We start from the raw sequence: 27,730 nt of genomic DNA, 5'->3' as shown, positions 1-27,730 counted from the left end.
TGAGAGCTCAGTGCTGCTGTCCTAATTGGGCAAATATTAGGGGGCCTATTAGGTGTTACAGATACCATGTGAAAGGCCACAGCTCTTTCTGCTAGATCAAATTTTTATGGCCGTGTTCTATAAATGACCTAATATAGTTGAAGAAAAAAAAATTACTCGATTTGAAAAATTATCCTATGTAACCAAACACATTAGAATCACCTGGGACTCAAACAAATTGCCAAGATAAAATTTTCAACTCTGCCTGGGAAACTGCATGTCTCTTGGTTAAAAATGCGTATCTTTGTTTTTCAGCAAGGAAAGCACTTAAAAAGTCTTCCATCAGAACATAAACCCTCCCATCTCCCAAAATCAATTACTTAAGGCTCCTTACAATACTGCAAAAGGGCAGCAAGGCCAGGACAATCACCCAGCACTGCACCAGTCTCTCAACATGAGGTGCTTCTTAAGACAGTCAAGAAGAGGCAAACGTCACGGTTACTAGACAACCAACTGAGGTGCACAGAACAAAACAGGAGTGCTCCCGTACAGAGCAGTCACCAACTTTACTCTTGTAACATTTAAGAACAGAAGCAACCAAATAACCTTTTTGGAATTTAAAGGGTTGGTCTAAATTGGCTTTACTGACTAGTGATGCTCAGGTTAATTCACATTTTACTGCGAGTTATGCTTTTTAATATTATCCCTAAAATATAAAGCAATATTTCAGATACCAAAATCTGAACTAAGTCTCCCTCAGTTGAAATGATACCTTAATTAAAACAGCATGGTACTGCTGTATAAAAGATAAACATAGCGACAGGAAAGAATGGGATGCTTTACCTCTGAAGGAGATGTGGTGGTATTTGGCTACCTGTTTAGAAAATGCAAGCATAAAGGAAAACATTGATATAGATTTGGCTATAAAATTTAAAAACTCCTTTACATCAAAAGGCACCATAAACAAAGTAAAAAGAGTAGCTCAATATATATCACTGAACAATTGTTTTACTTGGGTGTTAAGTTATCTCCTAACCAGAACAAAAACTCTTAAAGTCCTTCAGGACATTGTTTATGGCATTTATTAGTGTTTAAGCATATGCCATTGTCCCTACCAGATTAATCTTTGGAACAGGCACCATACTTGCTTGTATCTTTATAGCAAACAGCACATACTGCTACTGCTGCTAAGTCACTTCAGTTGTGTCCGACTCTGTGCGACCCCATAGACGGCAGCCCACCAGGCTCCCCCATCCCTGGGATTCTCCAGGCTAGAACACTGGAGTGGGTTGCCATTTCCCTCTCCAAACAGCACATAGGAGAAACTCAAATAATGGCTGCCCAATTAAGTATCATATACTGAAGTCTGAAATGGACACTACTTGTGTGGTTGTGCCCATGAAACTAGATACTATTGTTGATATTCTCCTGCCTCTAACTTTTAACTATCTTTAAATTTATCTTTTAAAATTTTCAGCTAGTTTTTCATTTTTGTGTCTTACTGGTTTTATCATTCACCTTACTATTTAAGTAACTTTCATTATAAAAATTATGCATGTCCAGGATAGAAAGCTTAAATAATAAAGATAAACAAAAAGGAGAAAAACAAAAGAGGGGAAAAAATTCACTATTTCGATGCTTTCTAGTTTTTTCCTGAATATATACATGTACACACTTGAACCATACTATAGAATATTATCATTTTTTTTCTGTAGAGGGTCAGAAAATACGGCTTTGCAAGGCATACTGGTGTCAATACCACCATTGTAGCAGGAAGAAGGATGGGTGAGGTTGTGTTCCAATAAAACTTCATTAACAAAAATAGGGGGCAGGTCTCAGGTATAGTTTGCTGACCCTTGTTTTCTATTATTAAATCAGCCTCAATATATCATTAATGACTGCAGAGGATTCTACTATATAAATTCCCTGGGGTGCTGGGTATTTGATCTATATCACTGGAATGTCTCCATGTTTTGTATACATTCACAGTTTATTAGAAATAATTTCTAGAAATGGCACTGTATTTCTAGAGGTAGTGCATGCTAAGTTGCTTCAGTCATGTCTGAATCTTTGAAATCCTATGGACTGTAGCCCACCAGGCTCCTCTGTCCATGGGATCCTCCAGGCAAGAATACTGGAGTGGGTTGCCATTTCCTCCTCCAGGGGATCTTCCCCACCCAGGGATAGAACCTGGGGATCCTGTGTTGTGGGCAAATTCTTTACCGATTGAGCCACCAGGGATGGCACCTTCTAAAGGTGGAGTATACAGCATTTTAAAGTTTCTTGATCCTAACTTATTTGGCAAGTTGTCCTCCAGGAAGAACCTAAATAATAACGAGAGAACCATACCAAGACCTCAGGCAAGGGTAAACTACAGTCAAGCAGGGCCAGTCAAGGGCTAAATCTGGTCATGCCCATTGCCATTTACCTAACAGCTCCTGCTGGTTTTGCCCTACATGATGGCTACCACTGATGTGGGTGGTTGCCATAAAGCCCACATGGCTCACAAAGCCTAAAATACTCACTACCCAGCCCTTCATAGACAGTTTGCTGACTCATGGTCTCGAGTCTTCCAACAGAATGAGCAGCAAATGCAAAAGCCCTGAAATTAGGAAATCAGCTCAATGAACTCAACACACAAAGGGAAGACCTTGGTGGCTAGAATGTGTGAACACCAAGGAAAGTGAAGGAAATCAGGAGGTAGGTTCAGGCCACATCAAGCAGGGTTTTACAGACTATCAAGAAGTCTGCATTTGATTTCCAGTGTAATAAAAGCGAAACTGCCTCATTTTATGCAGCAGCATCAATACTGATCCCCAAAATCTATAAGTCCATTTTGGCTTTTTCCTTTCTAATCTAATTTCCTTCCCTTCATATTTAATCCATCAATAAATTCTATATATTTTATCTCTGAAATACACCTCAAATCTGTCTATTTCTATTTCCTCTGACATTGTCAGTACAAGCCATTATCATCTAGCACCATCTAACTGATTTTCCTTTTTCCAAATTTCTCCTATACAATCCTTTTTCTTCAGAGCAGCCAGAATAATTTAAAAACAGAAATCAGGCTAGGTTGTACCCCTATCTCACATGCTTCAATGGCTTCGAATTCCAGACTAAAACTCAAATTTCTCATAGTCTATGGAGCATAAAGCAAACACTAATAAATGCTACCTTGATCCTAACTTGGGAATATACTCAGAAAATCGTTCAAATATGGTGATCAATATTTGGGTTTAGACATGATTTAATCATGTTAATATGAGACTATTTCCTCTTTACTAAAAGAAGAATGAATATTCAATTTTGTAAAATGTCTTTTTATTATCTATTAATATAATAAACTTAGTTTTTCTCCTTTGACTCACTGATTTGATAACTTAGATCAACAGATGTCCTAATATGCTTGCATTTCTGGGAAAATTCCATTGCTTTACCATAAATCTGTATTTGATTTGTAAATTTTTAAAAGGACTTTTGCATCTGTATTCATAAATTAAATTGGCACAATTTCCTTTTCTGTGTTCTTTCATTTTCAGGGCTATGCTAACTTTATAAAACAGACTAGAAGGCGATACAAATTTTCCTATGTTTTAGGACAATGGCAGTACATATTTAATAACTTAAAAGTTCTCCCTTCCTATTGGTAAAGTCATAGTTTTTCCGTATTTTAAAAACCACATATTTCAGCAAGACTTTCATATTAGCATAGAGATATACTTCGTATGAAAGTGAAAAAAGTGTCAGTCACTCATTCGTGTCCAACTCTTTGTGACCCCCTGCACTGTAGCTCACCAGGCTCCTCTGTCCATGGGATTTCCCTGGCAAGAATACTGGAGTGGATTGCCATTCTCTTCTTCAGGGGATCTTCCTGAACCAGGGATCAAACCCGGGTCTCCTGCACTGCAGGCAGATTCTTTACTGAGTCACCAGGGAAGCCCATAGTTAGTACACTATTATGTTTTTTTAATCGAATTTAAGGAAAACTTCAAGTTTACATAATAGAATAGTATAACAAACCCTCATGAATCCAGCACTCAACTATAACAATTATCAACTCATGGCCAATTTTCCTTGAAATACTTACTTCCCCTCACTCTCATAACTAATTATTTTGAAGTAAATCCCAGACATTATAATATTTCATCTGTAAATATTTCAGTTGTTATAATGTTTTAATCTCCTTCCTATCTGTGGTTATATTCTGTTTTGCTTTCCTAATGTTGTGCATTTCCTTTTGTTTCTTATTTTTCCTGTTTTCTAATTCACCAATTTTGGAATTTAAATTCTTCTCTTGCTTTTTATAGGTTTACTGTGTAGTTCTTTTTCCAGTTTCGTTCACTGAATTCTCAATTCCTTAATTTGAATTCTCATTTATGAATACATTTTTTCAAGTATAATTCTAACAATATCATTTAAGATACTACTATATGCTAAGAACCATGTTTTACATGAAATTATTTCAGTTAATTCTCACCACAATGAGAATAAGTAGTTATCCACACTACAGATGAAGAAACAAAGGGTTAGAGAGAAGTTAAGGAACCCGCTGCCCAAGTTCAAAAGTGGGAATGGCCGTGATGTTGGTAGGAGCCCAGCCAGGCAATTATATCTGGGGAAGGAGCGTGTGTATGTATGGCCAGTGGCTGACGTAGGCCAGACACCAGGAGGTGCTAAACCTTTTGAAAAGACCCTGAAGGAATACAGCTCAGTAGAGAGTCCACAGCAGAGTTTCTGACCACTTTCTCTACACCACACATTCTATTTGTCTGGCAAAACCTGAACTCTGGTCAATTATCAACCAACTTCATGACTCTATGACAGCTAAACTCTGCTGGAGAAAAATCTACTGCTATAATAAAAACTTAACATATTCTTAACCAATTCCTTCAGATACAGGGTTTGTTTTTTTTTTTGTATGAAATCAAATTTTCAGATACTAATTAGGTTAATATTTAAGGACTTCCATTTAAGTATAGGGGAAGTATTCTGTAGCACACATCCATCAATAAAAACTGTTATAAAATACTAAGATTGTAAGGTTTTAAATCAGAGATGGGAAATAAGTTTCATGACCATCAACCTGAACCAAATGGTAGTGGCTTCCTAGAACATGGAGAGGGGTTGCTTCTAAGGCCCTGTCTCAATGGAAAGCACACTATATTCCACTCACAACATCTCCCCTGAGCATGATATAAGAGCAAGGGGGCAGCACCACTGAGTGCCAGACTGGCATCTTGCAGTAAGCAGCAATACACCCTAGGTGGTATTGCTGGTCTCCTTATTCACTTTTTCCTACTTAGCCTGGAGTTCTTTTCACTTAGTCATTTTTGTCTAAAATGGGTAAATTAAGAGATCCACTCAAGTACAGAGGTTACAACTTTCAATACACCAGTATTTCAGGTTGACTAAATAAACCACTCACATTTCAAAAGAACTTAATCAAATGAATATTCTTTCTTTCCAATTATGGTTTAGATCACTCAACCTCTGAGAAAATGAGTATTGTGATAAGCAGACCACAGCAGAGGAGAAGCAAATTTGGATCAGAGGGATCATATGAGTTAGGCAAGTTATGATCTTGTTTTTGAAAGGGAGTGTGCGTGTATGATTTTTAAAAGCTCTTAGGGGAGGAGAGAAGGGACACTAGAAATTAAAAATAGCCCTGAAAGAGGGCGAAAAATGTAGTATAGGAAATCTTACATGCTTGGAAATTTTGTCTATTATACATATACTCCATTTAATGCCACCATGCAGTGCTAATTATAATGCTACTTAATCCCAGAAATATTTTTCTAAGTGTCATATACTTAAATCTACTAGAGCATATTTTCCCCATGCTCTAAGTGCTAAAATATACTCTCAGCCTATGACAGTTAGAACCGCAGACAATACTCTACACAATCAGTCAGTAAGTGTCATTAATGTATCACTCCACAAATGCTCACTGCCAATGAGCACTCTATTGTACTTTCCTGTGTTGAGTGGGTTCTTCACTGACTATTGTCTACTCTTCTAGGGCTTCTCTTTCTGTAGTCTGTATTCAACCCATAACTTCAAAAGCTACACAAGTGTGTGCTGGACTTATGGCTATGAGTGTCATTTCTGAATGTTCAAACAAAAGTTTTAAGAGAGTTTGAGGGAACCTTCAAGGACATGGAGGAAATCAACAGAAAACTGGGAACTGGTGAAATTCCCTGAATGCTGTGAAGGCCATCAAACACATCACTGCTGCCTTAGGCATGTGTAGAAGTTGGAAAAAACTATTACTAAAGTCCCATCAGGAGATTTGAAAAGAATGGGACACTGCCTGTGTACCTTCACAGGGTGTTGCTCTTTAACTTGGCATCTAAGGTCATCTATGACCCATCTCCATTGTATCTTTTAAAACCATTTTTACCACTACTACTTTTAACAAGCTTTTTCCAATTCTTGACAATCATGCATGTGACTCTGATATAAGAGCTACAAAGACTGAGTTGATATATAGTATTTAGAACTGTAATAATATAATACAAAGTTAACATTATGAGCAATTCACATATGCATGGCCATTAGAAATAAACAATACAAGGAATAGAAGGGCCAAAGGGCCAAATTAAGAAAAAGTCATTTCTCAGTTTTGTCTGAAGCCAAGTCTACTGTCAGCCACAAAATTCCTGGATACCACCCTTGTTTCTAAGAGGCATACTTTATCCCTGGTTAACAGTCTGAGAGAGCAGGATCAGTCTCTGGGAGGAAGAGGACAGGAAAATTAACACTTATCGGGCTCTTCCTTTGTGCTAGGTATTTATTTATCTCCTTTAATTCTCAAACCTCAGAAGAACCTTTGCCTGCCACTGTAAGAGCCATTAAGAGAGTTATTTTCCCACTAAACAAGAAACTGCTTTAAAGATTCCTGGATGATTATGGAGACTTAAACAGCTCAAACTCCCTATTTCCTCAGCATGGATTATCAGAGCATGGAGTCCTCTGACCAGATGAGAAAAGACAGAAAATCCTGGAGTCCAGGAAGGTATCCTTGCTTGAGGAGCTATACAGTAACTTACCTACTATGAAGGCAATCTCTCTCTCCCAGCCTTAGCAGAATAAAGGATAAAAATAAAGTCTCTCTAAAAGGTAAGGGAGAAGAACAAAATACACTGGCTGGAGCAAGTTAACTGGTGATAAATTCAACTAATTATACATAAATATGAATTAACATGCAAAGATGGCTATTAAACATGGGAAAAAGGCAGAGGTACCAGAGATCAAATTGCCAACATCTGCTGGATCATCGAAAAAGCAACAGAATTCCAGAAAAACATCTACTTCTGCTTTATTGACTATGTCAAAGCCTTTGCCTGTGACCATCTTACCTGCCTCCTGAGAAATCTGGATGCAGGTCAAGAAGCAACAGTTAGAACTAGAGATGGAACAACAGACTGGTTCTGAATTGGGAAAGGAATACATCAAGGCTGTATATTGTCATCCTGCTTATTTAACTTATATGCAGAGTACATCATGAGAAATGCTGGGCTGGATGAAGCACAAGATGAAATCAAGACTGCCGGGAGAAATATCAATAACCTCAGATATGCAGATGATACCACCCTTATGGCAGAAAGTGAAGAACTAAAGAGCCTCTTGATGAAAGTGAAAGAGGAGAGTGAAAAAGCTGGCTTAAAGCTCAACATTCAGAAAACTAACATCATGGCATCCAGTCCCCTCACTTCATGGCAAATGGATGGTAAACAATGGAAACAGTGACAGACTTTATTGCAGATGGTGAGGGCAGCCATGAAATTAAAAGGCGCTTGCTCCTTGGAAGAAAAGCTATGACCAACCTAGACGGCTTATTAAAAAGTAGAGACATTACTTTGCTGACAAAGATCTGTCTTGTCAAAGCTATGGTTTTCCCAGTAGTCATGGATGGATGTGAGAGTTGGACTATAAAGAAAGCTGAGCACCGAAGAATTGATGCTTTTGAACTGTGGTGTTGGAGAAGACTCTGGAGAGTCCCTTGGACAGCAAGGAGATCAAAGCAGTCAATCCTAAAGAAAATCAGTCCTGAATATTCATTGGAAGGACTGATGCTGAAGCTGAAACTTCAGTACTTTGGCCACCTGATGCGAACAACTGACTCACTGGAAAAGACCCTGATGCTGGGAAAGAAGGCAGGAGGAGAAGGGGATGACAGAGGATGAGATGGTTGGATGGTATCGCTGACTCGATGGACATGAGTTTGAGCAAGCTCTGGGAGTTGGTGATAGACAGGGAAGCCTGGCGTGCTGCAGTCCATGGAGGTCACAGAGAGTTGGACACGACTGAGTGACTGAACTGAACATGCAAACATTCCTGGGGGAAGGAGATGGAGGAAGGTGATAAGTATCTGTTTATTCTGGTATGGATCAATTTAATTAGATAAATTTTCTAATATTTTATTAGAAACGTGAAAGAAATAATTGTACTTCAAGTACATATAGACCTGAAAGGGTTGAGCCTTCAGAAAGCCAGAAGAAAGGAAAACAGAAATAAATTCTAGAAGATGGAAGAAAGGTGGATCTAAGATATGGGAAGGAGGAAGACTGCAGCAAAAAGAACAAAAGGAAAACAGGAAGAGATGAGGTGTGAAGAAGTAAAAAAAAAAAAAAAAAAAAAATTCAACCACAATGAAACAACTCTCCCACAAACAGAAATCAAGGGACATGTTTAAGAGAAATCACAGGGGCAGGTCCATAAGTCAAGAAGGTCTGAGTGAAGGTTAAAGGGTCAAATAATGATGCAAGGCTTATATAACCAAAAAGTAGCAGTACCTAGTGTTTTCGATACCCTTTCAGCTCTATTCATTGTTCCCTCTGTTATTTATATGATAGCTAATAACCTTATACTATTTTCTTCTGACTCGCCAATTTCAGTTATTACCTTTAGACATCCTATTATAGATGACAACTCATAACACAAGCTTTGGTTAAATCAATATTTAGTCTTTATAAATATTATGACTATGTAAACACTGTTCACTACTTGAAGGAATATACCCTAGTTATATTTCTCGTACACATTTTTTTTAAGTTTATAGTTTTTTTGCTTTAGAACTTGCTTTCTTTTCTTTGTACCTATCTCAAATTCTTCTCTTTGTGTCTCAAGTGAATTTTCAGTACTCAAACCTATTGGATAATTTATAACTTCTAACATCTTCTCCCCTGAAGATAGCCCTCCTGGAATCATCTGTCTGCTTCAATCTGTACTGAGGACTGTCTAAGTGGAGTGAATGAACTAATCTTCTGAAGCATCCTTTATTCATCATAATGGGAAGGAACTTTCTTCATTGTGCTTTTGTAAATGTTGGGTCTTTTGTTGCCTGAATCTCTTTCCTTTAGTTAACAATCTTCTACTGTTGGCAGAGCCCATTTTCTAGGAACTTCCAAAGAAAAGGTACATGTCTGAAAATATCTTCCTTGAAAATAATTTTTACTAAGCATTTCAAAGGCATTGCTCCTTGATTTTCAACTTTCAATGCTGAAATGTCTGATACTGTTCTTATACCCACTCCTTCATATATGGTATAAAAAAAAATCTCTAAAAGCTTATCTTAGTCTGTTTGGGCCACTCTAACAGAATACCATACAGTGGGCTGCTTATAATAAACAACAGAAATTTATTTCTCACAGTACTATACACCAGGAAGTCCAAGCTCAAGTTGCCAGCAGATATGGTGTCTGGTAAGGACCTGTTTCCTGATTCATTGATAGCCATCTTTTTGCTGCGTCTTCTCGTTACATAGCAGAAGGGGTGAGAGAGCTCTCTAGGGTGTATTTTATAAGGGTCCTAATCCCATTCACGAGGGCTCTGCCCTTGTGACCTAACCACCTCCCAAAGGCCCCATCTCTAAATATCATCACATTGGCTTCAACATATGAATTTTGAGGAAACACATTTAGCCCACAGCAAAACTTCTCTTTATCCCTGGTGTTTTGATATTTTATAAGGACCCTTCTTTAGAGTAGGGTGGTCTTTCTGGCTTATTTTAATTATTATTAACAGGCTTTCAGTAAGCCATTTTAATCCAGAGACTCACGGTCCTCATGTTGAGGGAAAAAAACTTTTTCTGGTATTTTAGTATTCTACCTAATCTAACAGCATGATTATCACTATAACATTAAGAAAGAGAAAGTGAGGCCAATTAAAATGTGTCACATCTTCAATCATAAAAAACATTCTGACTTCAAAGATATTAAGATATAGGGAAAAATATGTATCTCATGCTACTTCTTTCCTAATTTCTTCCTCTCCATTTCCCCACTGTCTCTTTCTGGAATTCCTATTAGGTAAATGTTAGACTGCTTCTCTTTCATTTTCTCTCCTATTTTCTCTTTGTCTTGTTCTATTTTATGAAGTTTCCTCAACTTTAGCTTCTAAATATTCTACTGAAATATAAAATATTATTATCACATTTTAATTTCTAAGAGCTTCTTTTTCTAACTAAAAAAATAGCATTCTACTTCTGTTTTAGAAAATCAACTTCACCTCTTAGCATTCAAAGGATATTAATTTTTCTTTTTCCTGCATTGTCTTTTTCCCTTAAGAACTTATTCTTTCATGTTGGAAGCCTTTCTCAAGTGTCTGGTGATATTTGGCTTTTAACTCATATTTAAGAGTGAGGCACTAAGAAGTGGACCAGATATTCTGGAGCTTGTCAACTGGTAGGCTTTCTTGTAGGTTATCTGGCCAAGCAGTCAGCCTTTACAATGAAGATCTCCCAAATGGCAGTTATCTGAAGCTCTTTTATCAGGGATCCTTGTTTCCTCAGGAAAGATGACTCCACTCTCCTGTATGGAGGATATGGTCCTGGCTGGTGAAATGCGTAGGGGTAGGGGAATCACAGTACCACTGAGGAGTAGCCTTTCACTTGATCTCCCTGTTTCCAGCCCAGTGTCTCATCCCACTTACTACTATGTCTGGAGCCTCTCCGGTTAATTTTTATTTACGAAATACTTTCTGTCTCTTCCAGGGGTAGGAGAGGGGATAGAGTGAAGGCTTTTTATGTCGACATTCAACCAATCGCTATTTTCAGCCTGGGCCATACCTCCACTTTCCATAGTACTAGATGACCTCATTCTTGAGCTCTTCTGGGGCTCTGGGGCCCTAAACAAGGTTTCCTTCCCACTGATCTACTACTTACCAGAATGAAGGTCCTACAACTCCATCTTTTTATGAGCTTTTACCTGCTTTTCATATTTATATATTGTGGTTCAAATAACAGAAGTCTTCTAATTTCAAAGACCACTTTTGTGTTTTTTATTCTCCTTGTTGTTTAGGGTGATAATATCTCAGAGAAGAGGACAAAAACAGCTTTATTTTGCCATTTTAAAACTACAAGTTTCCCTTATGTGTTTTTGTGTCTCTAATAAGTTAGCAGAGTCCTTGACACCAAATAGACCTTCATTAAATACTTCATTAATGAATGACTGCTGCTGCTGCTGCTAAGTCGCTTTAGTCGTGTCCAACTCTATGCGACCCCAAAGACAGCAGCCCACCAGGCTCCCCCGTCCCTGGGATTCTCCAGGCAAGAACACTGGAGTGGGCTGCCATTTCCTTCTCCAATGCATGAAAGTGAAAAGTGAAAGTGAAGTCGATCAGTCGAGTCTGACTCTTACTGACCCCATGGACTGCAGCCTACCAGGCTCCTCTGTCCATGGGATTTTCCAGGCAAGAGTACTGGAGTGGGTTGCCATTGCCTTCTCCAATGAATGACAAGATATAGTCAGAGTACAGACTCAGCTGCTCTAACAAAAAGACCGCCAAATGCAAAGGCTCAAACAAGAGAAGTGCTTATTTTTCTCTCACGGAGCATTCCACAGGTACAAGGCTAGGTTAGAGTGAAGAAGTGTCACTAGGTCCTTAAGTCTTAAGGATCCAAGTTTCTTCTTTCTTGTTATTCTATATCCATTCTATAGTTTTGTTGTGGCCAAAACTGGCTAATCATCATACTCTGCATTCCAGCCCATAGAAAGGGGGGTTCAAAAAGGGGTCAATCAACCTACAAGAAAGTCTACCAGTCAAGGAGTCCCATACATAGCTACTATCTCACACTTTCTAGGGGCCAGGAATCAGGGCCAACAAACATGTGAGCTTGGAAGCAGACCCTTCTCCAGCCAAGGTTCAAATGAGACTTTAGCCCTAGCAAACTCCGTGACTAGTCCATGGGAGACTCTGAACAAAAGGACCCAGTTAAGCCATGCCCATATTCCTGGCCCACAGGAACTGTGAGTTAATGAATGTATGTTGGCTTAAGCTACTAAGTTTAGGGGTAATTCATTACGTATAAAATAACTACCACAACATCTCAACTTTCACTATTTAACAGTAACTGACAAAAACATGCAATTGTACATTAAAGGCAAAAATACAATTTAAAAGTAGAAGGCTAAGAAATATTTGACAGTCTTTTGGATTTAATATCATTAAAGAAATATTAAATATTAGGCTTTCATCTTATACCCGATTCCTGTAATGGGGAATGATCTCAACAACTTAACCCACATTGCTGGTAGTTTCTTAGTCCTGCACTTTTTCAACCTGCACTTTTTCAACCTATCTATCTCTAGAATGCAATCTTCTTTCAGATGTAAATGTCACTAATGCTGGGAGTACTCAGAGGGAAAGTATGAGCCATGTATATAGAATATCATAATGGAAAATGATTTGATTTTATACTACAGAAAATAAAAAATTTGAAGGTTTTCCTTCCAAAGGAATTGTTGTAGCAAGAAAAACAAGGTGGCTGATGGCAGAAAAATCAATATTAATACTAACTGCTTTTATATTTACTTACATGTTAATAAAGATATACTATAGACCAATGAAGTAAAATGACCCAAATAATCTGGAAGGTGCAGAAATCTAGACCAAATATGAAGGCAGCCTCAGGCACTAGGTTTTGCATGTTAGCCAAGACTTAATCCATACGTTCCTTTAGTTAACAAGCACTGATGGAATATCTACTGGGTACTGGATGTCGGATATATTGATGTAAAACAAGGAATAATCATAAATAATGTAAAACAATAATAATAATTGTCTTATATACAGAACAAAATGATGATAATAACTAAGCTGCTAGCAATGGTTATCTTGTATGAGGAGACAATTTATTGTTTCTTTAATATTTAAAGAGTGCCTATTATGTGCCAGGCATTGGTCTAGGTGCTGGGATTCAGGACTGAATTAAAAAAGCAAGATGAGGAAACGGTGAACAATCATTTTCAACATTAATCATCTCTAAAAAGCATGACCATTAATTTATTTCATCAATAAATCTATGATTAGGTTTTTTTTTTAAGCAAGCTTTAAGTTACTAACGAAATACTTTCAACAATATAAAGTCTGTCTTTATAATCTGTCTTAAAATCAGGCTTGTCAAACAGTTTTTAAAAAAAATACCACTGGCATATTCAAGAATGTATTTTGGTAAAGTTAATGTGAAAGCATCAATAAGTTTCCAACACTGTAAAATCATTACTTTGCCCAGTTTAAAAATAAGAATGTTTAAATTTTATGGTATCTGATTTATCTTTATCCCTATGATACAATATTTTACTTACAGTTTGTGGATTAATCTCTTCCTCTCCCATAGGTTCATCCATAATTTGCTGTCCATTCTGTGAAAAGCATAGCAAGTAGAAAGTTACCAAAACAGATTTCATATCAGTTCAAGTCAAACGAAGGCAGACAAAACAAAATCATACAGGAATATTTTCACTCCTAAAGGGTTCTAATGAAGTAAGAACCACCATTTAAGTATGAAGTTGCCAATTTGCAACAGGTTGTGCTTCAAAAGTTAATGTGTAAACTGATGTTTAATATTATAAAAATATTTTTCCATGGAAATGATGTAATAACTGATGGTTACCTTTCCAGGTAATCCCTGGCAAGCCCTTGAGTTTATTTTAAGAGTTAAATGCATTACAATGGTCTTATTTAAACCTCACCAAACATTGTTTACAATACTTTCTATGGCAAAACACATTCTAAATTCCAACTCCATTGATAATCAGGGCAAATGATTAATTATTGGGGGGGGAAATTAAGCTAAATCTCTACATCAATAGAGATTCCAGATGGATTAAACGTTTAAGTGTCAAAAAGTAAAATTATATAAGCATTAGAAGAAAACACAGGTGAGTACTACTTATGAGGTAAGAAGGGTAGAAATCATAAAGGAAAAAAATGACATCTGAATCCATAAAAGTTTAAAATGTCTCTGTCAGACATAAAAAAGATAAAGACAAATTGATTACAAAAAAATAAAATAAAAGCAACATATGACAAAGGGTTGGTATCCTCAATACATTAAGAACTTCGTTTTATAAACCTGTAAGAAAAAGCACTGAACTTCAACAGAAATGAGCAATAAGGGAAAAAACAGTTCAGCCTTAGCACTAATCAAAGAAATGCATTTAACTGAAAGATACTTTTGCCTTTCAAATTGGTAATGATTTACAGAAAAAAATAACACCCAGTGCTAATAGAGGTATGGGGATAAGAACACTCTGGATATACTGCTGTAGACAGTGTAAATCAGCACAACCTTTCAAGAAGGCAATATAAGCCTGTATTTAAAAAACAAAAAAGACACATAAAACTTTGAAATGTCTCATCATTTCGACTTTTTTAAAAAATGGACAAGTGTGCAAAGATGTACATATAAGAATGCTCACCATAACTTTTTCCAAAAAGAACTCCAAATTGGAAACCTAAATTCCTAACAATAGAGAACTAGTTAAATATAATATGGTACATCCATATAATGGAATACTATGCAGTCACTAAAAATGATGATAAAGATGTAAGTTTATTGACATGGAAAGACAGTCACATGTAATAAGTGAAAAAGCAGTTTACAAAACAGTATGGATTGTAATGATCCCATTGTAAATAAATATATACATGTTTTAATGTATATATTTGTATGGGAAAAACTCTGGAAGGATATACACCAAAATGTTAACAGTGACTATCTCTGAGTGGTAGAATTTTAGACAATTTAAATTGTCTTGCTTATCTGGATTTTCTAATGTGTCTACAATGTCTACAATGAATATGTATTATTTGAGTAATTAAAAACAAAAGCAAAAGTCAGGTATACGTAATGTCTTCTCTAGCTCCCTCACTGGAGAAAGGAGTAATGCCCCTGGCCACTTGTTAATTCAACAAAGTACAAGGATCTAAGCTAACCATCTTTAGAGAATTATCAACTAGGAAATAAAAGGTAGCCATCCACTACCCCACAACCCACAAGAGACATCTACTCTGAATTTGAACTCCTCTCTGCACTCTCTCTATCTCTATTTATTCATCCATCCATTCATCCATCCATTTCATTTCATTCATGCTATGTTTTAGGCACCAAACTGGAGATGAAAACCCTCATCCTAAAGATTCATCCTACAGTATCTCATAGGTTTACTGACCCATAAAAAGGGCAACTTCCATTTTCAAACACTCATAGAGTATGTTCCAGGGTAAGGAAATGCCCACACAAGATTACAAAGCCAAAATACAGAAATGGTGCCAAAATACAGAAAAGGAGGAAGCAGGTATAAAATCTTTATTTTCCGAAGATACTTTCAGAGGCTATGTATTGTCCACTCCTATGGTAAGGACTCAAATAACACCAGGATACATCTTTCTCTTAAAAGACACAACCATTTGTTCAACCAAACACTGATCATTTTTATCCAAATATCCCAGAAAAATCTTAAAAGAGCTCTTAAGAACACTGGTTTTGGAGTCAGACACCTAGCTTCAAAGTCCTGCTCTTACACTGATTATGAAGTCTTGGACAAGTTATTTAAACTATCTAAGCTCTTTCTTCATATGGAAAGTGGAGATTAAAAGTCTTATCTTCAGAGAGCTGTGAAGACTAAATAAGATAATGATATGAGACCTGTCAGTAAACAATCAAAGTTAGCTATTTTAATTATTGTCAAAACTCAATCACTACCACTGTGGCCCACCAATTTGCTACTTCTGCATTCACTGTCTCAGTGAATGGTATCATCATTAATCTAGGAGCCCAAAGTAGATTTTCTCACTAATTGTGCATAGTACTCTCCTCCTATTAACACAGATCTACTCAATCGCTCCCCATTATTTGGCTTTTAGAATCCTTGGTTTAACTTGAGCTACATTTATATTTTCCATGGGAATATAATTTGAGAATCATCAGCTCCTCGCGATTTTCAAGGCAAAGTAAGAATCCCAGCTTGTAACTTACTTTTTGGTGTAGGAGAAACAGCACTAAATCTGAATTGGTAGACCAGGGATAGAGTCCTAGATCTGCCACTTAAAAAGCTTTATGATTTGGGGCAATTCAGAGAGTCTCCTGATCCATTTACTTTATATCTGTTCAAAATGGGGGTACCTGCCCTGTCTACTCAAAGGGTTGTTGTTAAGCTCAACAATAAGAAAATATATTATAAACTGTAAGAAGCTGTACCAACACCAATTACTATTACTAAGGTAAGATAGGTTCAAGAGGATAAAATAATACTGCATAAAAGTCATTTTGATCTTAGTTTTCTGTTCCAAATATACAAACATACTCATATCATATGCTTAAATTCTTTCTATCCCCTTCTCACCTATATTTGAACACTATCAGGACAAGAAAGTACTAGACCTCACTGGGCAGCTCACCATACCATTTCAGGAAAAGCACTGACTGCTAGATAATGCTCTTCTTCATATAGTAACTTTCCTCAAATGCAAATTCTCTTTAAGAGGATTACTAACATGCGATGAATAACTTGTCTGTACTCTACCTACAAAGTCACAGAAGTAAATCTACGGCTGTGACTATAAACTCAAAGAACACCTCAAGTCTGTTCTTTTCTAGATAATTCAAGTTCCTTCAAACACTCCATTTAGAAGATGAGACCACTTTCTTTACTGAGCATGCAACCAATTCATCTTAAAATGGTGGAAAAGAGAATTGTGTGCAATTAACACTGCAACCTTGATACAACTAATGCAGAGTAAAGGGCATATCACCTCCCTTGTTCTACATAATAAACATATTAATGCAGTTCACAAATGCATTATTTTTGGAATGTCCACAACACACTGCTGAGTCATACTATTTCTTTCTTGTTTTCTGTTGGTTAAATTCTTGTTTTCTTCACTTACACTGAAACTAAGCCCTCTATCCTCTATCTTGTATTTGATACTTAGGCTTAGAGCCTTAAATTTTTTTTATTCATCTTTTTCCAGTTCTGATTCATTGCTACAACCTCTATAGATTAGATTCCAATTCTGTCAATCAGCTTCTTCACTATGTTCAGCTTCATGTAATCCATAAATCGTACAATGCATTCTCTTTTCTGAATTTTCCACTCAATTAATTAATACAATATACTAACAAAGCAATCTAAGAAAAAAGCTAAGTGAAATATAATCTAAAGGTATTTTATGCTCTACTTTTTTTCAAACTACTGTTTCAGCCTTTTTTTATATAATTATTTATTTTTAATTGGAGGATAAAAACATCTACTTCCTTTCTGAGTTTACAAAAGATTTAGAACTTTGAACAATTTAATTTTTAAAACAAGAAAATATAAAAGCTAATTTTATCCTACATACCAGTGTAGTGTTACCAAAATCAACCCCAAAAGGCAACTTTACTTCAATAAACCTTTTGTATCACTTCAGCAAAACAAGGACCCAAATGCTAACTATTTAGAAATGAGGATAATTACCTCTGTGGCTAAGAATTTTCCCTTCTGAAAAAGGACTCTTGACTTCACTAGAGATTAGGTTACATGGACCACTAATGTGACTCACTATTGTAATACTTATAGTTTCAAAAGTTCAAGAAATAATACCAATTAAACAAGAAAATTTATTTCTCTAATTTTAAGAAACAAATAGAAAAAACATGTGGTCTGAATCTGGCTAGTACCAGGTTTAAACTCCAGTCCTGTCACTTGCTGCTGTAGTTAACTGGCTAAGTTACTTAACATTTTGAGCCTCAGTTTTCTCATTTGTAAGATGCATATAACATCTACTTCACAGGGATGTTGTAATTAAAAGGACTCACCAAGGGACAGTAGATGCTCAGTAAATGCTACTTCCTGTCCCCTCTTTGCCTTCAATTGACTGTGTAATATTTCTATTTCTACAGTTAGCTTCCAAAAGTCATAATGCAATGAAGTAGTACAGGAGAGTATTGAGATACCTGTTTCACCACTTACTACAGCCAATTTCCTGCCAAGCAGGGTGGAAGAGATCATTCATATGTGTGATGTATTTTTATACAATGTGGCTAAAGAATGAGTACGAGTGAAAAAGAATAGTTTAAATGCGAGGCAAACGTATTTATCCTCTCTCATCCCACCATAATGCCTTCCAGCCAAAAAATCACAGAGCTTGGCAGACTGTACATATGCAAATATTATGTGAAATACTGGAAAAGGTTAGGAAATGCTAATCATGCTTTACTCTGGTAGTCTGAATGTGTAAAAGTCAAAAATTAGAATAACATACAATATGGGTCTCACCAGAACAAATCAGACAAAGGAGACTGTTAGCCTCAGTTTCAGCAGGTATTGTTTTCAACACAACTTCTAATGTTGTGGTATAAAATTATCACATAATTTTCCTGCTCTTAAGAGGATAAACAATTCAAATCAGTAATTCTGAACCAAGGTTTCAGGACTTCTACAATATTGCAAAGTATTTTAAGGAAAATTTTAAAAATGTTAAAATCAAGAATATTTTTCTAATTAAAATTTTTTTTAAATTTTAAGCAACCCTATTAAACAGATTGTTTTGCTGTAATGGTGTGTTACTACCATGCACATTTCTAGGCTGCTTGGTAGTTTGCTATCACTAAATATAAAATAAGTTTTAAAAAACGCACTGAGTCCAGCAGAAGACCATCTTGCACAAATACACTAGGACTACAAAAATGATTTGTGACTCATAATGCTACCTTGAACTTAGCAGGACATATCATCTCATGACATCCTACCACCTAGAAATGAAATATACATATGAACATTGGGAGAAAAGAATTCCTCATAGAGAACAGCCTAAAACAACAGGAAGGGAGGAGGAAAAGAATGGGGCCAGAGCCTTAGTATACTAATCTGGAAATCCAGGTTGTAGATATAAACAGGAACCATGCCTTTTTTTTTAAACCATCCTCAAGTTTCCACAAGTATATCTGCCTTCCAAACTCCCTGATATCAGCAGCGGTTTTCCTGCCCAAAGCATATGGCAGAGGATTTCCATGAAGGTGCTGACGATGAAGCATGAGAAACCTCTCTAAAACTTCAGTTAAGATAGCATCAAATTGTTCAGAATCCAAAGAATCTTCTATGCAATCACATTGAAACAATAAGAAACAAGCATTTTATATTCTTAATAAGGAATGTATATAATCCTTACCAATGTGACAGGATTAAGAATCAGCTCCTCATTTATCCTAAGGAAATATCAGAGATGTGCATAAAGACTATGTACAGTGATATTCATCATACTCATTATACTGAAAAATAGAAAACAATCTAAATGACCAACAGGGGACTGGTTAAATAAAGCATAATACATCTATTCATATGTAGTAATACTATGCAATGGTTAAAATCAGGGCCTCAAAGAAAAATTAATGATGCAAAAATATGACTGCAATATATTAAGTTAAAAAGGATACAAAACTAAATCGTATGATCCCAATTTTGCACACCCCCCCCCAACATGTGTGCATGTAACTGGAAAACATATAAAATCTTATCAGTAGTTACCTGGGTCATAGGATTTTCTTCTTTGTACTGTATTTTCAAAATTATATGCATTTATTATATTATTTTATAAAGAGAAAAAACAATCAATGTAATTAGAAAAATCCATTTATTTCTAGCTAAGGTGCCATTACATGGGCTTTGCTATTCCTCTAGCAACTAAAGGTCTGCTAGTACTCAAGACTATTCTATTTTCTAGACTAGGGTAGGAATGACCACTGATTATATTTACATTATTACGTTTTAGAAGAATCTTTCAGAAGCTTTTTTTCCCCTCTCTGATGGTTTCCTGTGGTTGTGGCCTCAGAAAATAGATAAGTCTTTAGGCCTGAAGCCATCTCATTTTTTGGAGTGTACCCCTAAGGGGAATTCTGCTTATGAAACAAGAGTATGTTGAGATAAGAATAAAGAAATGAAAACATGGTAGCCAAAATTAAATCTGCATTGTGAATAGCAAGTATCAGATTGACACTGCAGAAAACAGATTCCATGCCACGGAGGACAAACTTGAGTAAATGAAAAAAAAAAATGAAAGAAAAGATTAAAAAACTATGGAGGACAGACGTAGAAATAATCTATGAATAACAGATGCTCCTAAAGAAAAACCAGCAGTTTAATCAATCAAAAATATAAGAAAACTTTCCAGTTCTGAAAAAAAAATACCTGAGACTGGAGACTGAGAAGGTTCAACAGAGATCATCAACACCAAGACATGTCCTGGCAAATGTTTTTAAATGTCAAGGATAAAGATATAATCCTACAAGCATACAAGCAGAAAAAAATAGGTTATTTTCAAAGGAACTAAAATCATAATGACCTCAGATTTCTCCTCTGCAACAATAAAATGCCAGAAGACAATGAAGTAATGACTTACAGAGAGTTAAAAGGGAAAAGTTAGGATCTAAGAATTTTATACCTTGTCCCAGTTCTTCACATACAAAGGTTACAGGAAATTATTCTTAGTTCTGCAAAGTCTTATAAAATTTCACCACCCTGGTAGTGCCTTTTTTCATGAACTGTTCAAAGGTATGTCTTAGACTATTGAAAGAGAATCAAAATAAGAATTCAAGAATACTGAGGTAGGAAAGAATTGGTAAAGTATATTGACACCAACTTAGTATCTAGAAATAACTGAATAAAATAATTAACCCCAATAAAGGAGAAAGGGTCACTAATGAAGAATAAATAATGTAAGTATATAAACAATATAAAACTTTAGAAAGTTAGAGGTAAGATTTGTAACCTTAGGATAAATTAATGTGGACTCAAAATAAAACAGATAGTGGAAGAAAGGAAAAACTAAGATTCTAAATTCTGTCTTTCCTAAAAAGACATTTAAAAACCACTGCTTCTAGTAACTAGCTAATAAACTTTGGAATGCTTTGAAAAACCATAAAACAACTGAGAATTATAATTATTTATTGCAGTCCAAATCAGTGGAGAATATCATAACTGGCAAAGACTGTGACTAGTACCTTACGTAGGCATCCCATTCAACCCTAAGCACATGAGGCAGGTATAATTACCCCTATTTTACAGATGAGGAAACCAAGGTTCAGCAAAGTTAGTGAATGGCAGAAGCAAGATTCAAACCCAAGTCTTTCCAGCTCTGTAATTCTTTCTTCAATTTTTCATAACCTCCTCAAACAAAAGAATCCATAAGGCAGCAGAAAGAAACCAAGCCACAAGAATAAAAAACTTAAAATAAGATGACCAAAATAATTCCTATTTTACACCTATTTGCACTAAGAACTGTAAAGTATCTACTTAAAACAGAGTATTTTAAAGGATATTTGATGCTATTACAGAATTATTGATGTTTTTATGAGTGATGATGGTATGCTAATTAAATGTTTAAAAAATTCTTTATCTTTTAAGAAATATACATGTAAATATTTATGTCTTAACTGATGTATTAGCTTCAAAATAATCCACTGGAGCCAGGGAGGGGAAGAGAGGTAGTGTGTGTGTGTGATGGGAAGTACAGATGAAACAAGAGTGGCCATGAGTCAATAATCTTTGAGGCTGAGCTATGGAAATATGCTGGTTTATTATTCTCTCTACTCTGGTATGTGTTCAAAATGCTTGATAATAAAAATTTAATGGTCTTAGGTTGCATTTTTAAAAAGCTTAAAAATTCACATAATTATTTACTGCTTTAAAGAGAAACCCAAACAAAAACAGATAAGCATAAAAAAGCACAAAGAAAAAAGAAAGCAAGTGTTTGCAACAATAAGGCCAAAAATAAAATGTGAAGCAAAAACCTTAAACTGATTAAAAAGGTGATTTGATCTGGACTAAAAACATAATTAGTACTTAATGCATATAGTAATAATAATTGCTATCATTTACTGAGCAATTATCACACACTAGGCAAGTCCATCTTTGATGCTTCTAACAACTCTGTGAGGCATTATCACTAATTTACAAATGAGGAAATTAAGTCAAGACGGGTATGTCAATCTTTGAAAGCACTGACACACACGCACATGTATCCTCAGCCCCTAACAAAATGCCTGGCTGGCATACAGTAGGTGCTCAATAAATATTTGTTGCATAAGTAAAAAAGTCTAATATCCTGCTTAAGGCAAATAAGCAAAGCCTAAATTCAAACCTAAATCTGATTCTAAAATCCCTACTCAATCACGTTTAAATCTTTTCCTAAAAAAAAAAAAATCTTTTCCTAATGGTATTTCATAGTAAGAGTAAAGATGTTCTATTTTTTCTTCTATTTCCTTTTGTGCATATTTCTCTTTTTCAGATTTCTACAATTAGCCTGTGTTTTTTTTCAAACAAGTCATTAAAAATAATACAATGCAAAACAGTACTGAAAAGTTCATCACAGACTAACCTAATCATAAAACACAAACACTGACATGAAATAAATGGAAACAAGTAGAAGGGGAAATTTTAGCACACTAACATAAACTAGCATAATGAATAGAATAGGATGAAGCATTTGATATAACTTACATTAGAATAGGTAGATACTGAATTTTATAATGTGAAAAGAATATGGGTTCAACTGTCTATAAAGTTATAAAGACGAACCATGTTCCAGGCCATGAAGTAAATCCAAAATTCTTAAAAGCAGGAATTGTACCAGTATTTTCTGATTATGATAAAAAATACTGAATAAGGAAATAAATTACTCATTCAGAAATTGATATTATTCTAAGTAACTACTGGCTCAAGGAAATAATAATAGCTATTATTTCTGCAATTATTTTGTTCAAAGTACAGTGTTAGCTATGTTACATATATTCTCTCATTTAATCCCAATTAATCATTAATAAACCATGAGTCATGTTATTATATAGAGAAGAAAAAAGTTGAGAATAACTTGTCCAAGATCACAGAGGTATTAAGTTTGCAGATAAGACAACTGAACCCACATCTGAATCCAAAGCTCACACTACTACACAGAAATGCCCTATTATTGTTGGAATTCAAGTATAGGCAACTACCTGTGCTCATTTTTCTCTATTTATAAAATTTTGTAATAAAAGGTGGAGAAGACTAGAATTCTTCCTCAACCCATGTTCTGAAAATGTCTGTTTATATTTCAAACTGCATAAACTCCTAAAAAAGATTCCTTTAAAAACATTCATATTCTCAAGTGGGCAATTAAAAAGGAAGAAACCATAAAATCAGATAAAGTAGGGAATATAAGGTAAACATGATTTGCTACTAAATTTATTTCTAAAAAGTCACTATTTTCTGGTATTTATCTGCAACCCATAAGAGTTTCATGGAATCTTGGCCAGTATGGATTTTTGTCTGCCACTAAGTACAGCCTTCCCTCATAGCTCAGTTGGTAAAGAATCTTCCTGCAATGCAGGAGACCCCAGTTTGATCCCTGGGTCAGGAAGATCCCCTGGAGAAGGAAATGGCAAGCCACTCCAGTATTCTTGCCTGAAGAATCCCCACGGACAGCCATGCCTGGTGCGCTACAGCCCACGGAGTCGCAGAGTCGGACAGGACTGAGGCGAATAAGCACACAACTGTAGGCAAGCCCTTCAGCCTCTCTGATTCGTGGTTTCTTCATGCATAAAATATACAGATATCTAAGAGCTCTTCCAGCTTGAAAATGTTATAATCCTGTGACTTTAAGGATTAAAGGTATTTAAAATTTTGTGCGCTTTTTTACACCTGAGGACATTACTAATTCTGTTTTTAAAGCTGTTCTGTACACTATTTCTAACTCTAGTTTCTTCTTTCTTTTCTGCATCCAAAATACAGTTTTATCTGTATCCTTTAAGGGTGCTTTGTATTCAAGTGTAAAACAAGGATAATGTCAAAGAATGGAATGTACAAATGTTGTCACTTGAAAGAGTGCTGTGCTTTGTCGCTCAGTTGTGTCCGACTCTTTGTGACCCCGTGGACTGTAGCCCACCAGGCTCCTCTGTTCATGGGGATTCTCCAGGCAAGAATACTGGAGTGTGTAGCCTATCCCTTCTCCAGGGGATCTTCCCGACCCAAGAATCAAAACGGGGTCTCCTGCATTGCAAGCGGATTCTTTACAAGCTGAGCTACCAGGGAAGCCCCACTTGAAAGAGAAGTACTAATAAAAAGAAAATAAATGAAACATTTGTTTTTCTGTGCAGATTAAGCAACCGAAAGCAATTTTATAATTTCCACAATCCAATCTTACTATTCTCATTTTACTAGTCAAGTGTCAACTTATTTTTTAATCTCCTCTGTGTACTCCCAATGCGACTTTTGCCTTCCTAACACCTTGAATCCAACCTCTTGGTATTTCATGGAGTTGACAGTATTTCATAAACATGTATGATGATCAGAATCACCTAAGATTCCTGTTAATAATATACTCATTACCTGGCCTTATCCCAAACCAAAACTGAAACAGAAGTTCTAGAAGCCCCATGGCTCGGTATTTCATTTTTAAAACAGGCACCTGAGATGACTCCTGTGATTAGGTAAGTCTGGGAAATCACAGTGTAGAGAAAAGATCATGGGCTTTGGAGCCTGACATATCCAGTTTCAGAACCTGGATCTGCCCTTTATTATAGTGTAAGTTTGGGCAAGCTACTTAACATGAGTCTCAGTTTTCTAAACTACAAGATTTGAATACTAGCTATGCTGGAGGTTGTAATAAAGTTTAGTGTGCTTAGCCATTCTGGCTGCTCAGTGAGTGTTAATTTCTCTTTCCTCCTGCTTATCTTGCCAAAGGGGGTGACAAATGCAAATACTTGAGAGTATTCTGATAAGCCTCTTACCCTAATGGGTCCACTTCCATTTCTAGGGCTAAAAATCTAAGTAGTAGATAATTTGTTAATACATTACTTGGTTTGGCTAATTTAGGTCTTAGGGAAAAGTCTAATAATTTCTTCTGGTTTCTGAAGGCTTATTAATGAAGCCCTCCTATCTAAGACAGATACACCCTTATGCTGAGCTTCAAAGGCCAAGCTTTATTTGCTGTAACAAATAGCAAAATTTACTATAAATTGGCAAAATTACCAATTATTGTTTCCTCATCGGTAAAACAAGTGGTGCTTAAATGTTTGCTGAACTGAACCCAAAATATGTTACTGATAACATAATTGTTAATTAAAATAATTAAAATAATTAAACTTACACACAGTCTAACAAACATCCTTATGAACAAAAAGACAGCAGTAATAGCTTGCAAAAGAAACAAGACGTAGGACTTGCTCAAATACACAATAAAAAAGAACTTAACACCCAAGCAGTATCAACTGTATCTTAACATGAAGTGTATTAGACAAGTTTAGAACGAAATTACTTAGGAAAAAACAATCTAAACTACTCACTTATTAACTATGCGTGCATATACTTACACAGATACATATATTTGAAATTATCATACGTCTACACACAACCTGGCATGGTAGCAAGGTTTATATATGAAAAAATGAGAAATATAGTTTATAATTACAGCTTGATAATGAATCCTAGCTGTATATATATTAAGCATGTCTTAGTTGTGTCCAACTCTTTGTGACCCCATGGACTGTAGCCCGCCAGGCTACATGTATTAAGCATAAACTGTCCATGTAATTAAGCATAAACACCATTAATAAGAGTATTTGACTAAAATTGTTATATTAACTGCCCAGATAAGCTACAAACTGAAAGAAACCTAAACAAATTAGAAAAAAAATAATAAAACTCTGGGAATATTCATTCAAGACAGAGAAAAAGTTACCCTCAATTTTTAAAAAAATAAACAAGAAAATAACAAACACCAAATCCTGTTGAAAGTAATTTAAAGAATCATCGTTTTTCTCTCAACTTATTCTTTAATGCAACTATTTTCTTTCATTTAGTTCCGGTCCTTTGCTTATTTCCATATATTTAATATTTTTACTGCTATTTTGAATTAAATCTTTTTCCATTATCATTTCTAACAAAGAAAACTATCTATTATTTTAAAAATATACACTCTGTTTAATACCACCTTATTAGACTATCATTGGTTTTAACAAACCTTTTTAGTGGTTTCCTTAGATTACCTAAGTAGATGATTATATCACCTATGAATAGTTCTGTTTTATCTGTCTTTTAAATATTCTTTGATTTTTGTCTAACTTCATTAACAAACTCTTCTAGAATGTAAAATATAGGTGAAAACATACTAAACATAAACATAAATGGCATACTTTTGATGAGATTGCCCCTAATATGTCTATCAAGCATAACGCTGGCTACTGGTCTTAGGCTATTTTTTAATAATATTAACGACACACTCTTTCCTTTCTATTTCACTGTTTTTAACTGATAATAGATACTGAATTTTGTCTAATGCTTTCTCAACTTTTCCCATAACTTTTTAATTAGAAATGATTATGTATTCACAGGAAGTTGCAAAAATAATACAGAGGTCCCATATATCCTTAACCCAGTGGTTACATCTTACACAACTTCCTGTCAAGACCAGGAAATTTATACTGGTACAATGCCCAGACCTTACTCAGATATCACTGGTTTTACAGGTTCTCACGTGTGTGTATGTGTGTCTGTGCACTCATGTTACACATTTTATCACATGTATAGATTCTTGTATCTAACCACCAAGTAAAGATACCAGTTCTTCACCACCAGGATCCTGCGTGTTGCCCCTTTATAACCATTTACCTCTCCCTCACCCTTCTTCCTAACCCTGGCAACCACTAATCTAGTCTCCATTTCTACAATTCTGTCATTTCAAGAATGTTATATAAATGGAATCATATGGTATGTACCTTTTCCCCACTCAGCAAGAATTCCCTTGTGTATCAATAATTCATTCCTTTTAGTTTAGTAGTATTCCAGTACACCATGGTGGGAACATACCACAGCTTGTTTAACCATCCACCCACTGAAGGACATTTGCTGTCTTAACTTTTGGATGTTACAAATCAAGCTGCTGTGCACATTTATGTACAGACTTCTGTGTGGACATGCATTTTCAGTTCTCTGGGACACATGTCCAGGAACGCGACTGCTGGATTGTATAGTAAGTGTATGTTTAGTTTTTAAAGAGATGGCCAAAGTTTTCCAGAAAGGCTGTATCATTTTACTGTCCCATCAACCACATATGAGAGAGCCAGTTTGTCCACATCCTCACCAACACTAAGTAGTGTTAGCATTTTTCATTTTGGCTATTTGTTAGGGAAATTAAATTAATAGTCTTGATTAGGCTTCAGAGACAAAGCAGAGTAGGCCTCTGACCTTACTTCTAACCTGCCTGGACATTGCCCAGATGGTGAATTGACTGAGTAATTGCCTGCTGTGAGTGCAAGACTTGCAGCACCATATATTAAGATGGGGGAGGAATCTTGAAATTGTTGTGCCCCTGGAGGGGGTCTGGGCAACCAAGCACCAGGCTTAGCAACATTCCAAGTTTTACATGACAAAACCAACAGCGTTAACATAAAACCAGAGCTGCAATTTGGTCACAAGATTGGTCACAGATTGATGATGAAATCAGTTTGTGC

The 27,730-nt window shown here is 35.7% G+C and overlaps 1 protein-coding gene across 4 annotated transcripts in view; it reads right to left on the bottom strand.

Annotated features, from left to right (window-relative positions):
• RPS6KA3 (ribosomal protein S6 kinase A3) overlaps positions 1-27,730 on the bottom strand; it is a 102,181-nt gene that overhangs the window by 58,897 nt on the left and 15,554 nt on the right. Inside the window, exons 2-4 of one of the 4 annotated variants that reach the window (XM_061137244.1) lie at positions 20,433-20,526; positions 19,417-19,516; positions 13,569-13,625 (exon numbers count right to left, since the gene is read on the bottom strand). In XM_061137244.1, the coding sequence (XP_060993227.1) occupies positions 13,569-13,610 (42 nt within the window). In that variant the 5' untranslated portion in view covers positions 13,611-13,625; positions 19,417-19,516; positions 20,433-20,526. The remainder of the gene's footprint in view (positions 1-13,568; positions 13,626-19,416; positions 19,517-20,432; positions 20,527-27,730) is intronic. The other 3 variants (XM_061137243.1, XM_061137246.1, XM_061137247.1) reach the window with 3 other exon arrangements.

Source organism: Dama dama, chromosome X (genome assembly GCF_033118175.1).
Source record: "Dama dama isolate Ldn47 chromosome X, ASM3311817v1, whole genome shotgun sequence".
Taxonomy (NCBI): domain Eukaryota; kingdom Metazoa; phylum Chordata; class Mammalia; order Artiodactyla; family Cervidae; genus Dama; species Dama dama.
This window is presented reverse-complemented; position numbering and strand designations above follow the sequence as displayed.